Consider the following 15,957-nt stretch of genomic DNA (forward strand, 5'->3'; position numbering starts at 1 on the left):
CCTTGAACTCATGATCCTCCGGCCACAGCTCTCAAACTGTTTACCTCAGCCTCCTACGTGCTTTCTAGTGTATCTAACAGATTTGTCCACTGAGCATACATGCTACTTCGTGTGTGCTATCGGGATGCAGATGAGAGAACAAGGCTACAGGCAAAAAACAGCGGTTTAAGACATTCCCAAGTGAGTAATGTGCAGATACACAGCTATTCTGTTCAAATGGTGAGTTGTGAAATAAATTTATTCATTCATTAATTCACAGTAGACAAGGCTTTAGTGAGTGCACCAGGAAGTGGAGGGCCGTTGCCTGAGAATAAGGCTGCAACCTAGGCCACGATTCCAGCTGTGGAGGGATGCAGGAGCGGGCAGAGTGTGTGCACTCTGGAGGCGGATGCCCACAGCAAGCCCCACATCTCCCACGCTGCAGCTGAGCAACTCCCACCTTGCGGGTCCGTGTGCCCCCTTCTGCCCCAAGAGGGAAATCCTATGACCACTTCACAGTTCGATGAAATGTTAGGAGAATGCTCGGTATGGCACTTGGCACAAACTAGGAAGTAAGCAATTATCATGCAAATATTAAGCAAATATCATCATTATCATGACAAGAAGCGTTTCTTGGTTTACAGTCCTGGAAACACAGGCATGACTCTCACTACATGAAATGAAAATTTGCAAGGATAAGTGTTCATGACTGACTCAGGAAAGCTACAAGGGGATCTGAGCAAAGGGTGCACTGCCTTTTTCAAGTTGTGAGGAAGTGAGAACAGCGATGGGTTAGAACTTTGTAAAATATGCTCATCATGTGGCCATCAGATTTCTTAAGTTCAGAAAAAAAGACAGCAGAAGCAGAAAAATGTCTGTGGAGAGTTCCTACCGTGGCCCTTTTCAAATTATCCAAGTGTAGCTACAGCAAGCCAGGTGTGGTGATGCACACCTGTAATCCCAGCACCCAGGAGGCTAAGGCAAGATGAGCTAGAATTTGAGGTCAGCTGAGGTACACAACAAGAACTTATCTCAAAGGGAAAAAAGAGGAAATTATATATGTATATATATTTATTGCTAGCTTTGTCATATTAATACCCTCTCAATACCACTATGATGCAACTTTAGACTTCCTTTAATATATTTTTGGTGCCTCTTCATGGTTAGCACCTGCTCTACCCCTCCACCCCAGGCCCCTCACAAGTCCAACAAATTTTAAATTTTTCTTTGTATAACTTATTAACTTTTTCAAGTTGGATTAAGTTTAGTACAAGCTGCAAGGCCACTGAGAAATCCTGCTGGAACTGAGCTGATAACCTCCATGCAGACCAGCTGACAGAAAGCTGGAAGAAGGCATTCTACATGTAGTTCAATGGGAGAGAGAGAAATCACCAGTGAAGATACTCAACAGTGGACACTGCAAGCCTTAGATTTGGCCAACCAGGCCAAATGAGCCAACGGGTACAATAGTGGCACGTCTGTCATGGTGGAAACCAACTGTCCTCTAATTGGATGGGAGGCCCGCTCCATGGGAGGGAATACATCCCTGATACTGAAAACTTAAAACAAGGGTAGTCAGGAGCCCTAGGGGTGTAACATCTGTTGCTGTCTGGCTAAATGTATATACTATGCTTATTAAACTGTCCAGTAAGCACTTCTCTTAATGTTCATACCCATATATTAATGCTACTCTCACTTTTGGTATAGAATCTTCTCTTTTCAGGTGGCAGTGACCTTAGGATGATTAAGAAGGCATCATGGTGCTGGAAAGAAGTGACAGTAGTACTCAGCACTGCAATATCTCTATCACACTTTCCAAGGCTCAGGGTCTAATGCGGAAAAGGTGACAGAAAGAATGTAAGAGCCAAAGGAAGGGTAGGACTTCTTACAACATGCTCCCTGCAGACACAAAATGGCCTGCATATTCATGACCTCACAGTGCCTGACACTACCTACACAGGATGATCATAATAGGAGGAAAAGATCGTGACACCAAAATAAAAGAGAGACTGATTGAGAGGGGGAGGGGATATGATGGAGAGTGGAGTTTCAAAGGGGAAAGTGGGAGGAGGGAGGGCATTTCCATGGGATATTGTTTACAATCATGGAAGCTGTTAATAAAAAATAATTTGAAAAGAAAAAAAAGGTTTAGAACAAGTTACAGTAATATTTTTTTAAGGTAGGGTTTCGCAGTAGCCCAGGCTGATCTGGAATTCACTGTGTAGTCTCAGGGTGGCATGAACTCATGGGGATCCCACCTCTGCCTCCTCAGTGCTGGGCTTAAAGGTGTGCACCACCACGCCTGGCTAACAGTAAAGTTTTAATTAAGTCTTAAGAAAACACTTCAACATTATATTATAGCCTTTTTTTTTTTTTTTTTTTTTTTTTTTTGGTAATGTATGGTCTTGCTCTAAGTCCAGGTTGACCTAGAATTCCCTATTCTCAGTCTGGTCTTGAACTCACAGTGATCCTCCTAAGGCATATGTGCCACCACGCCCTGTATACAGTACCATCTTGGGGGACAGTAATGACCTCAGTTGTCCTTAAGGCTCATAAAATGACATCGGTATTGTCAGCTGTTTCTAAAGTTCTGCAGAAACACATTCAGCTAAGCAGATTAATCAGCTGGCTCAGCAAAGTCCTTATTGCTCATGGTGCACTACTGGCTCCCCTAAATAAACTTGTTTTTGTTTTGAGACAGGGTCTCATTCCAGCCCAGGCTGACCTGGAGCTCACTCTGTAGTCCAGGCGGGCCTTGAACTCCCAGTGATCTTCCTACTTCAGCCTCCCCAGTGCTGGGATTATAGGTGTGAGCCAACATGATGGGCCCCTAAACAATTTGTTTTTTGTGGGCACTGAGGATCTGAACTCAGGTCCTCATGTTTGTACATCAAGTGCTTTACCAACCGAGCCATCTCCCCAGTCTCCCTAAACAAATTTTAAAGCCAGTCTATGAGACACTTAGCAACTGAAGCAGAAGTGTCACTATTTTTTTTTTTTTTTTTTTGGTTTTTCTAGGTAGGGTCTCACTCCGGTCTAGGCTGACCTGGAACTCACTCTGTAGCTCCAGGGTGGCCTTGAACTCAACAGTGACCCTCCCACCTCTGCCTCCCGAGTGCTGGGATTAAAGGCGTGTGCCACACACCCGGCAAGAAGTGTCACTATTAATAAGGTTTGGCTTGAAGTACAATAGTTGTGATGCCCTCAGTGTTGGCTGAAATGTGATTCTAGGGCTAGAGAGATGGCTCCATGATTAAAGGCATTTTCTTGTAAAGCCTGATTGCCTGGTTCCATCCTCCCAGGGTGCATGTGAAGTGAAATGCACAAGGTGGCACACATGTCTGGAGTTTGTTTGCAGTGGAAAGAGGCTCTGGAGTGCCCATTCTCCCTCCACCTCTCTCTCTCTGCTTGCAATTAAATTAAAAACATGTTTTAAAAACATGACTCTGGGAAGGTAGCAAGACCCAAGGAAATAAATAGCCCCTTGCACTTCAGCCAAGCCCCAGCTGAAACCACAGAGGAATTGGGGAGACAAACAAGAGCGCGCTTCCATGGTGAACCCTACAATCAGCGCCAGGGCACAGGAGACAGACGCTGAGGACACTCGACACCCACCAAAGCAGAGATGCAGAGGCTCCTAAGAGCTCATCACTGAAGTAGACCTAAAACATACCCAACATGTCTCCGGGAATTTTGTGGAAGAGGGGGAGAAAGAGTGTTAGAGCCACAGGTTGGGATGTCATTCCCAGAGGCATTGCCCGCCCCCAATATCTGAATGCTGCTCCCACAATGCCTAACCCACAACCCCATGGGAGATACCAACAACCCCTCTAGGGAGCCTCCAGCAGAAAGAGGGCAGGGATGAGGGAAAGGATGTTACCAACGCACGATGTGCCCATACTAAGTGTGTCCATAGTAAATAAATAAAACCAGATTCTACTTACCTGTATTAGCGACAGGTTCCTTATTATACAGTGATGGAAGGGCAGCAACTCTTTTAATCAACTCTTTCAGTTTTCTTAAGGACTTTTCAAAACATAGCTTAGCCGGGCGTGGCGGCACACGCCTTTAATCCCAGCACTGGGGATTAAAGAGGTAGGAGGATCGCCGTGAATTCGAGGCCGCTCTGAGACTCTATAGTGAATTCCAGGTCAGCCTGGGCAAGAGTGAGACCCTACCTCGAAAAAACAATATATACACACACACACATATATATATATATATATATACATATATGGCTAACAAAGAAGTCATTATTATGCAGTTAATCCGACTATATGTCATCATCACACACCTATGGGCCTTTGCTTATCCACGTCTGTGACCTACACTAGAAACTTGTCTCCTCTTAGCACGAGGTGGCTGATGCGCCTACACAGGCCTGGATAACAGTCGGGAGGAAAACAGACGACACCAAACTAGAAGAGAGACTAGTTGGAAAGAAGGGATTTAATGGGGGGCTTAAGGGAGGGGAAAGAAAGGTGGAGGGAGGGGATGATGATCACGGGAGAACTGTCCATATGTATGGAGGTTGTTAACAAAAAGCTAAGAAAGAAAAAGGAAATGTCCTCTTAGGTTCTTGGTAAAATTCTACCTCTTTTTTTGTTTTTGTTTTTCAAGGTAGGGTCTCACTCTAGCTCAGGCCGACCTGGAATTCACTGTGTAGTCTCAGGGTGGCCTTGAACTCATAGCGATCCTCCTACCTCTGCCTCCCAAGTGCTGGGATTAAAGACGTGCACCACCATGCCTGGCTCTACCTCTTTTTTAAAAAAAATATATTTTTTTACATATTTGTATATATAAATATATATATTTGCTGGGTGTGGTGGTGCACACCTCTAATCTCAGCACTCGGGAGGCAGAGGTAGGAGGATCTCTGAGTTCACGGCCACCCTGAGACTACACAGTGAATTTCAGGTCAGCCTTGGCTAGAGCGAGACCCTACCTTAAGAAAAATAAAACAAACAAACAAGAACACCTTTATTCAGTTCTGCAAATTCTACCTGTTTAACAGACACGACAAATGAAATAAGCCCACAAGACGCACGGGACCCAGTGAAGTGAGGTGGTTTTGAGGCCAGCATCTGTCAGCCCGTCTACAAGAAGCGGCTTCCTTTGTTCCTTTTCCCTTCTACTTCTACCCAGTAGCCCGCTGTGTTCTCCAGCCACACTGGATTCTTTATGGAAATTACGGTGACAAAGAAGAGGGTGTGGAGCTAGATCATTCAGGAAGGTGAACTCACCCTGCGGCCTTCAGTTAGGCAAGTGCCTTTCACCTTTGGCCGCTGGCCCATCCCGCCAGGCCAGGCCTTCAGTGGCGAACAGGCAGCGCCGGTGCATCTGGGGTGTGTAGCTCTCCAAGCGCACAGGGGCCCCAGTGCCGCCCTGTCTGATGAGTCTCGTTCCCCTTACGAAATGAAGGGCCCTTCAGACTACGACAGGACCCAGAATGAAGCTAAAGTGGAAAGAATTAGCCTGTGGTTATCCAAAGGGGATCAGCCAAGACAAGCCAAGAAAGATTAAAAGACAAAATGTGGGCTGGAGCCGGGTGTGGTGGCACACACCTTTAATCTCTGCACTTGGGAGGCAGAGGTAGGAGGATCGCCATGAGTTCGAGGCCACCCTGAGACTACATAGTGAATTCCAGGTCAGCCTGAGCTAGAGTGAGACCCTACCTCGAAAAGACCAAAACAAAATGTGGGCTGGAGACATGGCTTAGTGGCCCGGCGTAAGTCAGATACACAAGTACGCAAGGCCACACACGTGTGCAAGATGGCATTTCTGGAGTTTGACTGGTGCACCAATTCTTTTTCTGTCTCTCTCATTCTCTATCTCTTGTTCAGTCATAAAAGAAAAGACAAAATGTGATGTTCTGAAATTGTTTCTTTATCCAACATTAGTCTCATTTGAAAGCCAGACATGACAGCTCAGGTGTGAAATTGCAGCCCTGGGGGAGGGGGAGAGACAAGAGGACCAATGGGCGTTCAAGACCAGTGAGGGACACCTAGTAAGTTCCAGGACAGCCTGGACCAGAGAGTGAGTGTCTCAAAAAACAAAGTCCCATTTGACTTTTCAGTACTGCAGGCCCTAAGAGGAACGAAAGAGAGGCGCAGGAACAGTTTGTGGAGACGAACAGCTGGAACACAGACCACGGGAGAGCCACGCACAACCAGGAGGCAGGCGGCAGACCAGCAGACCAGCAGACCAGCTACCCCACATCAGCGGACGAGTCCCGTCATCTCCTCTGTGGGTGGAAAGGAGCCACCTGCACTCTGACACCCACAAGAGCTTTAGCCAGTTCTGCAAGGGTCCTTGGCCTCTAATCACACACTGCTGGGTGCTTTCATCTGCCACTTGTCAAAGCCGTGTTGAACGGATCAGAAAGGTCTGCTCTCTTAACATGGGCAGAAAGAGCTGGAGGCCTAACAGATCATGAATCACGATACTGTCAGCAGGGTCATGGGCCACAGTAAACCACCAAGAAGCCATTTTTTAGGAAGTCGCAGCTGGGAGTGGAGAAGCATGCCTGTGATCCCAGTTCATGGGAGCGGCAGGCAGGCGGATCCAGAGTTCAAGGTCAGTCTCCACCACAAGGAAATCCAAGGCCAGTTTGAGGTTTGACTACCTCACAATAAACAAACACCACAAAATAAATAAATAAATAAAATACACAAAAATATAATTCCCAAGTCACAAGTCAAAAATTTACTATGAGCCCGGCGTGGTGGCGCACATCTTTAATCCCAGCCCTTGGGAGACAGAGGTAGGAGGAGTATGAGCCCAGCCTGAGGATACATAGTGAATTCCAAGTCAGACAAAACAAAATTTACTATGAAAGGGCTGGAGAGGTGGCTTAGCAGTTAAGGTGCTTGCCTGCGAACCGAACTGTAAGGACCCATGTGCACAAGGTGGAGCATGCATCTGGAGTTCAGTTGCAATGGCTGGAGGCCCTGGCGTGTTTTCTCTCTCTCTCTCTCTCTCCCCCCCCCTCTCTCTTTCTGTTAAAAAAAAAAAAAAAGGCCAGTCTGTTGAGCTTGCCTCAAAAAAAATTTACTATGAGCCAGGCGTGGTGGCACACGCCTTTAATCCCAGCACTCAGGAGGCAGAGGTAGGAGGATCACCATGAGTTCGAGGCCACGCTTAGACTACATAGTGAAGTCCAGGTCAGCCTGGGCCAGAGTGAGACCCTGAAGGTACATGCTCAAAACTTTGGGTTCTGGGGCTGGAAAGACGGCTTAGCAGTTAAGGTGTTTTCCTGTGAAGCCTAAGCCTCAGGTTCGATACTCCAGGACCCACATAAGCCAGATGTACAAGGTGGCGCAGCATCTGGTGTCCGTTTTCGGTGGCTGGAACCCCAGTGCGCCCATTCTCCCTCTTCTCTCTCTGCCTTCTCTCTCTCAAATAAATAAAATAAAATAATTTTAAAAAACTTTGGGGGCTGGAGGGATGGCTTGGCAGTTAAGGTGTTTGTCTGCAAAGTCAAAGGATCCAGGTTCGATTTCCCAGTACCCCCACGGAAGCCAGATGCACAAGGTTGCTCATGTGTCTGGAGTTCATTTGCAGTGACCAAAGGCCCTGGCATGCCCATTCTCTCTATCTGCCTCTTTCTCTCCCACTCTCTCTCTCTCTCTTTCACAAATAAGTAAAACAGAAAGATAAACAAGCAAACTGGGCTGAAAAGATGGCTCAGCAGTCAAAGGCACATGCTTGCAAAGCCTGACGGCCCAGGTCTGGCTGCTAGTGGATAGTAGACAGCTCACCAATGCTGGGACACACGTTCAACCAGACACATTTCTATGGGAGGAAGGGACTTATTTTAAGCTTACAGATCCAGGGGAGGTTCTGTCAGTGGAGGAAGAAACTGTTTCCCACTCATGAATCCAAGCAGAGTGGGAAACCACCAGCAGCCAGCAAACATCAAGAAGCAGCCACCGCAAACCCACAGCCAGCACGCCCGGAGCTCACGCCTCCCTGTACACCTTTGCCTGAAATTCAGATCCGCTCCCAAACGCCCCTTAGGGCTGGACCCCAGGATCCACCGCAGTAACACCTCCTCCAGCCACATGGCTGCAGACCCAAGTTACAAGCATTAATAAAACACCTGAATCTATGGGGACATACATTCATACACAACATGTAAAGCCAGACTAAGTAGCATGCTCATGCTCAGTCTCTCTCTCTCCTCTTTCTTACACACACACACACACACACACACACAAACACATACACACACACACATAAATAAAAATATTAAATAAAAACTTGCGGGCCGGGTGTGGTGGTGCACACCTTTAATCCTAGCACTTGGGAGGCTGAGGTAGGAGAATCAATGTGAGTTCAAGGCCAGGCTAGGACTAGAGTAAATTCCAGGTCAACCCAGGCTAGAATGAGAACCTTCCTCAGACCTCCCCCGCACCAAAGTACCTTTGTTTTCTCAAAAATTAGAAAAAGATTAGAGCAGATGGACTGATGAATTCATTCTCAAATCATAGCTAGATATATTTTTAAAGCTATTTTTAATATTTTAATTTATTTGCAAGCAGAGGGAAAGAAGAGAGACAGACATAGAGAATGGCTACACCAATGCCTTTCGCCACCGCAAACAAACTCCAAACACATGTGCCACCTACAGTATCTGGCTTTTTGTGGGTGCTGGCAAATTGAACCTGGGACCTTAGGCTTTGTAGGCAAGTGCTTTCCACTGAGCAATCTTTCTAGTCCTAGATATAATTTTTAGACAACTATTAAGCAATTCAAACAGAAAAGGAGAGAGAACAAATATTCATGGAAGATAAGCATATATATGTATATCTCACATGTATGTGTGCATATATGTGCATGCACATATATACATACACACACATGAAACTGTAAACATAAAATTGGTTCTCTGCCCTTACATATTCATTACTGGCTTTATGTGTACATGTGGAAGTTTCGGGGCCACACTGGATTTCCAGGAGTACCTCTGAGCGACAGGTAAATCCTTCCCATGCTACAACCCTGTTCAGAGTTTCCCACTGTCCTCACGCTTGAGTACTCTCTGAAATGGGTAGCCACAGTAACACCCACAGTCCTACTCAAGGCTTTCTTTCTCTTTCTATTCCTCTTCAAGCGCTCCTCCAGTCTCAAGACAGCACACAAATACAGAAAGTAAGCTACTTCCCTGTGAGTAAGATATAGGGCCGTGACCAGGAGAAAAAAAGCCAAGAGCTGAGGTCCATCTGCAGAGTGCAGCCTTCAATGCAATATTTGTTGTGGCTCTATGAGCTGGAAAAAGCCAAGAATAATTATAGAGAGAAGCTGTGTGCCGTGCCAACGGCCGAAACGTCTCCTGTGGGCAGCACAGAGAAGCCCCTGTCCATTCAGAGGAGACACGTCGTGTTAGTAGGGGCACTGAAAGAACAGCACCAGGGCAGGCAGGTAGCTCCTTTCCAAGCACGTGTCGTGCGGTTGGCACGGTGGCATGGAAGATCATACGCCGAGAGAGAAAAGGCGTCATGTACTACAGGCACATGTGTATTTATGAACACAAGAAAACGTCCTGAAAGATAACTCAAATTCAAAAGTGGGGATCCAGGCTGGGGGAACAGCTTAGTGATTAAAGGCACTTGCTTGAAAAGTCTGCTGGCCTAGGTTTGAGTTCCGGTACTCACATAAAGCCGGACGCACAAAGTGGCACATGCATCTGAAGTTTGTTTGCAGTGGCAAGAGGCCCTGGCATGCCCATTCATTTATTTTTATTTTTACTTTTATTTTTTTGTTTTGTTTTACAAGGTAGGGTCTCACTTTAGCTCAGGCTGACCTGGAATTCTCTATGAAGTCTCACGGTGGCCTTGAACTCACAGCGATCCTCCTACTTCTGCCTCCCGAGTGCTGGGATTAAAGGCCAGCGCCACCACGCCCAGCTTAAAAATATATATTTTTTTAAAGTGGGTATGCAAGCTTTAATCCCAGGGAGGCAGAGGTAGGAGGATCACTTGTGAGTTTGAGGCCAGCCTGGAACTATAGAGAGAATTCCAGGTCAGCCTGGGCTAGAGTGAGACCATGGCTGGAAAAACACAAAACAAAACGTGCGTTGGTGCTGGTAAGGACGTGTGGTGTGTTTACATGTAGGTACCTTGAGGCACCTCATGCGGGGCGTGCTTGCCTGTGGAGTCAAACGTTGGGTGTTCCCTTCATCTCTCTTCCAGAGTCTCTTACGCAGGTTTCTGTTTTCCTAGGGGACTGGGGTTGCAGACACATGCGGCCGCACCCCGTTGTTTATGTGGGTGCTGGGAATCGAGCTGGAGCAGTCTCTCGGCCCTCCTCCGGCCCTCACGCTTGCACAGGAAGTGCCCTTATCCACCGAGCCATCGCTCCAGCTGACATTAGCACTATAGAACACGCGAGCTATCAGATCTACGTGCTATTTATAATTTTTATACCATAAAATTTTAAAAGGCAAGGCAGAGAATGAGATTTAACACTTAGAAGATAAAAGTGGATTAGCAGCAAGGGACTCTAAGCATGCTCATTTTATAGACATCATATCCTATTAAGATTTTACACATGTTCCAGGCCCTACAAAGTTTAGGCTACCTCTTCTGTTTACACATGTTTTTGCTATTTTTATCCTGTCAGTTGACAACAAAGCTTGTGTACTCAAAAGTTAATGTGGAGCTGGGAAGATGGCTTGGCGGTCCAGGGCACCTGTTCCCAAGGCCTGCTGGCCCCGAGTTCAATTCTCAAGCTATCCACATAAAGCCAGACATATGAAAGGCAGAAGTGTCTGGGGTTCCTTCGAGTGGTACGTGGTCCCAGTGCGTCCTTAGACACACACACGCGCACACACACACACACACACACACACACACACACACACAGAGTCCCATCTTTATTCCCTGTGCTACACAAAAAGGACTCATCCCTGCTACGAGTTAGACACTCGAGATCAATGCAGACATCTCTAGCTGCTGTTTTACTAAGTCCTTGCCCGCGGCCAGCGGTGGCCCCCGCCCTGGTCGGGAGCAGAGGGGGGACGTTGGCCGGCCAGCAGCCGAGCCCGGCAGTCCTCCTGGGTAGCTGAGCACCCCGGCTCCGGGCTTCCCTGGTCTGATTAAAGCGCACCGTCATGGAAGGCCGGGAATCTGGGTCAAGCGCCTTCCTCGTGTCCAGGCGGGACCGCGGGCCAATCCTGCAACTGTCCAGACTGCCTGAGCCGCGCACGTGGGCCGTGGCAGCCGCGAGCCCTCGGGAGACCTGGGCAGGCGTCCCCCCCCGCCCCGCAGGCCAGCTCAGGGGCCGGGGGCACCCAGCGAGCAGCCGGGCTTGCAGAGCCTCCTTTGGCTGGCCGGCGGCATTGTCTCCGCTCGGAGGCCTGGCGTCTGAAAGCCAGCGCCGACTCTCCCCAGGCGTCCCGGGGAGGCCGGCCCCGCCTGGCCAGCAGCAAGCAAACTCGTGCTCGTCCAAAACCGAAAGAGCCGCATTCACGGGGGGCGGCAGTGTCCCGAGGGTGTGCTCCTGACAAAGGACGACAAGGCGGAGGTGCCCTCGCCCGGGCCGTACTGCGCCCACGTCTCGGGCACTGCCCATCCCAAGCCAGCCCCCAGCTCCCCGCAGGCGGCCACACCCACTGGGGGAGCCGCGCGCGTGGGGCTCCCGGATCGCCGGGCGCCGCCCCCCGGCGGAGCCCCGGGCACGGCGCCCGGGATGGAGGGAGGCTAGAAGCAGAAGGGATGCAGGCGGGCCGGGGTGCTGCCCGGGGAGGCTGGGGGGCGCGCCCCGCCGTCCCGCCCGCCGCCCCGTCCCGCACTCACGGTGCCGCCCGCCGCCGCCGCCGCCCGGGTAGCCGAGCAGCAGGAAGGGCAGCGGGGATCCCGGCGACGGCGGCGTCCTCCAGGCGCGCTGCTGCGGCGGCGGGCGCGCGGGGAAGCCGGCGCCTCCATCGCCCGGGTAGAGCAGGAAGAAGGGGGCGGACACCGGCGACCCGGGCTCCGAGGGCCCCGCCGCGCCTCCGCGCTCCGGGGCCTCGCCGCAACTTTCCGCCCCGGCGGTGGCGGCGGCGGCGGGCGGGCGCTCGGCCATGCTCCCGGCTCTCCTCCGCCTCCGCCGCGCCCCGGATCGCCAGCCGCTCCCCGCCCGCCCCGGGCGCCGCCGCCACCTGCTGCCGGTGGGCGGGCGCTGCGCGGCGCTCCGACGGCGCGGCCTTCGCCTCGGGCCGCCTCCGCCGCGGGGCCCAGGGCGCTGCCCTCCCCCCGCCGTCCTCCCCTCCCCTCCTCCCCCTCCTCCCCTCCCCTCCTCCCCCTTCTTCCTTCTCCTTCCCTCCCCCTCCTCCTCCCCTCCTCGTCCTCCCCTCCCCTCCTCCACTCTCCTTCCCTCCTCCCCTTGTCGTCCTCCCCTCCCCTCCTCCACTTTCCTTCCCTCCTCCCCTTGCCGTCCTCCCCTCCCCTCCTCCCCTCTCCTTCCCCCCCTCGTCCCTCCTCCCCCTCTCCCCCTCCTCCCCCTCCTTCCCTTCGTCCCTCCTCCCCTCCTCCTCCCCTTCTTCCAACCCCTCCTCCTCCAGCCCGGGAGTCCCAACCAACAAGTCCGTCTCTAGTAGGAGGCGCCGAGATGGGGTGGGGTGGGGGGGTGCAGGGGACGCTGATTTATTTTTGTTGTTAATTTTCAACTTCTTATTGACAACTTCCACAAATACCCCCAATGTAGCATGGTCACATCCCCTCCCTCACCCTGCCCCTCCCTTGCCAGATCCCCTCCTCCACGGAGCTGGTTTTGCTTTTTTATGACCGCCGCTCTGTCCCGCGCTGTGCTGCACGGAACCTCTGCACCCTCGCGCCCTGGAACTTCCACCGCTGCTCCGTGAGCTTTTCCTACGACCAGCCAGAGGACAGTGTCTGCCTGCCAGAGCTGCCTTTGTCTACAAGTGTGTGTGTGTGTGTGTGTGTGTGTGTGTGTGTGTGTGTGTGTGTGTCTGTCTGTCTGTCTGTCTGTCTGTGTGTGTGTGTGTGTGTGTGTGTCTGTGTGTGTGTCTTTTGCCCTGTAAATAAACTGCCCAGGCCGGCAGACTTTGCAAGTAACTGCCTTTAACCACGGAATCATCTCTCCAGCCCTAGAAGCCTTGTATTTACTTTTGCTTTTCTGCCTGGTTTTCCAGTGCTCACGATATGCGTGACTTATATTTTTGTTTGCTTGTTTATTTTGAGGCGAGGTCTCACTTTAGTTCCAAGCTGGCCTTGATCTCATGGTCATCCTCCTACCTCAGCCTCTCCAGGAGTGGAATGAAAGATGTGAGCCACCATTCCTGAAGTACGTGAGTTGTTCTAAACCACTTTTGCAGTTTTCATTTTCACAGTGCCTTGTGTTTTTTTTTTTGTTTTGTTTTTGTTTTTCCGAGGTAGGGTCTTGCTCTAGTCCAAGCTGACGTGGAATTCACTATGTAGTCTCAGGTTGGCCTCGAACTCTTGGCGATCCACCTACCTCTGCTTCAGTGCTGGGATGGAAGGCGTGAACCACCACGCTGGGCCGCCTGCCTGCCTTGTGTTCTGTTGAGAAGTTGACCACTGCGGCTTTAATACTTGAACCAGTGGTTCCCCAAAGCAAACATTTCTCAAAGAAAGAATTCCTAGTTGTTATTACTTTTTCTTTTTTTTTAGTTGGGGGTTTCACATGAAGCCCAGGCTGGACTGGTGAAGACCCTTCTACCTAACCCCACAGCCTCTGTCCATTCCACCCCCCAGGGCTGGGATTGCAGGCATGAGCCCCAGGCTGGGCTATCTCCCTTCTGACCCGGAGTTCCTCGCTGATTACCTTGGTGTTGCCAGTACACAAGCTTGGCTGAGAGATCTCTGCTGGTCTGCTTCTGTCAGATCTTTCTCTCTGTAAAGTTAAACTTTTCACAACGGAAAAGTAAACATTTTTTTTTTGTTGTTAGCTGTTCTTTGTGAATCTCTCTTGTTTGAGGCCTGCCTGAGACTACATAGTGGATTCCAGGTCAGCCTGGGCTGGAGCAAAACCTTACCCTGAAAAACCAAAAAACCAAACAACAACAACAAAATTAGCTAAATTTCAACCTTTTGACAAAATAGTATGCAACTTAGAAAAATAAAACTAATGAGTTGGTAAAAGCTTTTTCATCCTATCTTTCAGCATCTCAAAGGATCGTTGCGTTTTGTCCCCCATACCCCAGGCAGGGTCTTACTGCAGTCCTGGCTGACACGGAACTCACTCTATAGCCCAGGCTGGCCTCCAGCTCAGCCTGATCCTCCTCCTCAGCCTCCTGAGTTCTAGGATTAAAGGCACGTGCCACCGAGACTAGCTTGGTTTTTTGTTTTATTTGGACACAGTTACCTTCAAACTCATGATTCTTCTGCCTCCGCCTCTAGAGTGCTGGGATTACAAGCTAGTGCCAAGATGCTCTCCTTATGAAGGCAAGACTCCGCATAGACTCTTAGGAATCACAAATTGTGTTAAAGAGAAAAAAAAAAATATGAACAGGTTCAAACCCATGCTGTTAATGCCTATACTTCGATGGGATGCTTTTGCATGCAGAAACTCGTGACAGGTTCCTTGGTGAAGATGTTTTTCCACTTGTCAGCAGAGAAATTTGGGTCACTCAGGACAGCATGTGCCTGCAACCCAGTCCCCAGGCTGAGCAGAGCCTAAGCAGGGAGCTTCTGTCTCACACACATGTGCATAGATACATGCGTACACACAGCAAGGATCTGCATCATGGGGAGAAGAGCAGAAATGCCATACATCATTCTAAGGAAGGGCCAGTAATTACCCAGGGGAGTTGCTAACAGTTACCTAGTCTAAATGTCAGCTCACTCCTTCCCTGGTCAAGCCATGACTCCTATAAGGTCTAGAAACAGTGGCGCTGTGCAGCCTTAGCATATCGGCTTGTGCGTCTCTGCCTTTAAGGAGACCTTTATGTTTTACCAGCATTAATTAAGTGGCAGCATAATGAATACAAAAAAAAAAAAATCAGTTGAAATAGGAGTCCTCTGAAATTTATAGGCAAGGCTATTTACGAACTTTTTCTTTAAAGGTGGATGGAACTCCATGTTCCTAGTTCCTGGTGCTTTTAGCTTCTGGATCAATAATACAATCCGAGCCATGCATCAGCATTAGTGACGTCTGTCTTGGGCTGACTCAGCTGCAGCGCACAGTTAAGAAACCAAGTTGATCAAAACAAGCACGGGCATGCTGCTCCCTCTGGAATACCCTGAGCGGCTTGCTGTGCTGCTCAGCTGTGACGACGTCCAGTTACAGAAAACACCCAGCTCTGTCAATCTTCTTGTGAAATAAACCAGAAGATGCCTTAAAAAAAATCTTCATCTGCAGTTTTAGTTATCCTTGTTTGGGTTTTAAATATGCTGTGGTGATCTAAGGATTGATGTTTAGAGTAGTGTATTACAGAGCCTTTTAGAGATTAATGTCACGGATACTTTTATTTTTAGTATAAGCTTCTTAGTATTATGAATCAGAATAGACTTCACTGGAGAAGGGTCAGTGTCTTTTTATGGCAGAGTAGATTGAGTATGATTTTAAAATAGTGTTTCTCTGTTTGACATTGCCTGGGAGTTGGAAAAGTCTTATTCAAAACTAAGGCAGTCAATATAAAGCTTCATGTTGATCTTGTTTTAATGTAGTCCTTTTGTTTATGTGCATGTTCACATCTGTGTGCACATGTGTGTGTTTGTGCATGGTGTGTGTGGAGACCATAGGATGATGTCAGGGCTCTTCCTCAATCACTCTGCACCTTGTTTTCAGTCGCTCAATGAACCAGGGCTCACCAAGTCACCTAGACTGGCTTAGGAGTTTATGACTAAGCCTTGCAAGTCCTCCTATTGCCACTTCCTCAATGGTAAGATTGCTCTGCATCTCTGGCTTTGATGGAGGTGCTGGGAATTTATTTGAGTTCTCATGCTTGGGTGGACTGTGCCTTTACCAATTGAGCCATCTCTCATACACCATCCCCAGTTTTTTTTGTGGGGG

General features: G+C 49.4%; 1 protein-coding gene and 1 non-coding gene across 3 annotated transcripts in view; both read right to left on the reverse strand.

The window, feature by feature from the left end:
- The window catches only part of Rufy3 (RUN and FYVE domain containing 3), a 79,874-nt gene extending 67,829 nt beyond the window's left edge, over positions 1-12,045 (reverse strand). The window contains exon 1 of one of the 2 annotated variants that reach the window (XM_045161381.1): positions 11,778-11,859. Coding sequence is in view for 1 of the 2 variants with exons in the window: in XM_045161382.1 (XP_045017317.1) it covers positions 11,778-12,045 (268 nt within the window). In the remaining variant the exon portion in view is untranslated. Of the gene's footprint in view, positions 1-11,777 lie in introns of both variants that reach the window. The other variant, XM_045161382.1, reaches the window with a different exon arrangement.
- LOC123453464 lies at positions 2,482-2,611 on the reverse strand. Its single transcript, XR_006632845.1, has one exon. It is a non-coding gene; the product is annotated as a small nucleolar RNA SNORA33 (small nucleolar RNA).
- Positions 12,046-15,957: the final 3,912 nt, after the last annotated feature.

The sequence above is a fragment of the Jaculus jaculus genome, chromosome 11 (genome assembly GCF_020740685.1).
Source record: "Jaculus jaculus isolate mJacJac1 chromosome 11, mJacJac1.mat.Y.cur, whole genome shotgun sequence".
Classification (NCBI taxonomy): Eukaryota; Metazoa; Chordata; class Mammalia; order Rodentia; family Dipodidae; genus Jaculus; species Jaculus jaculus.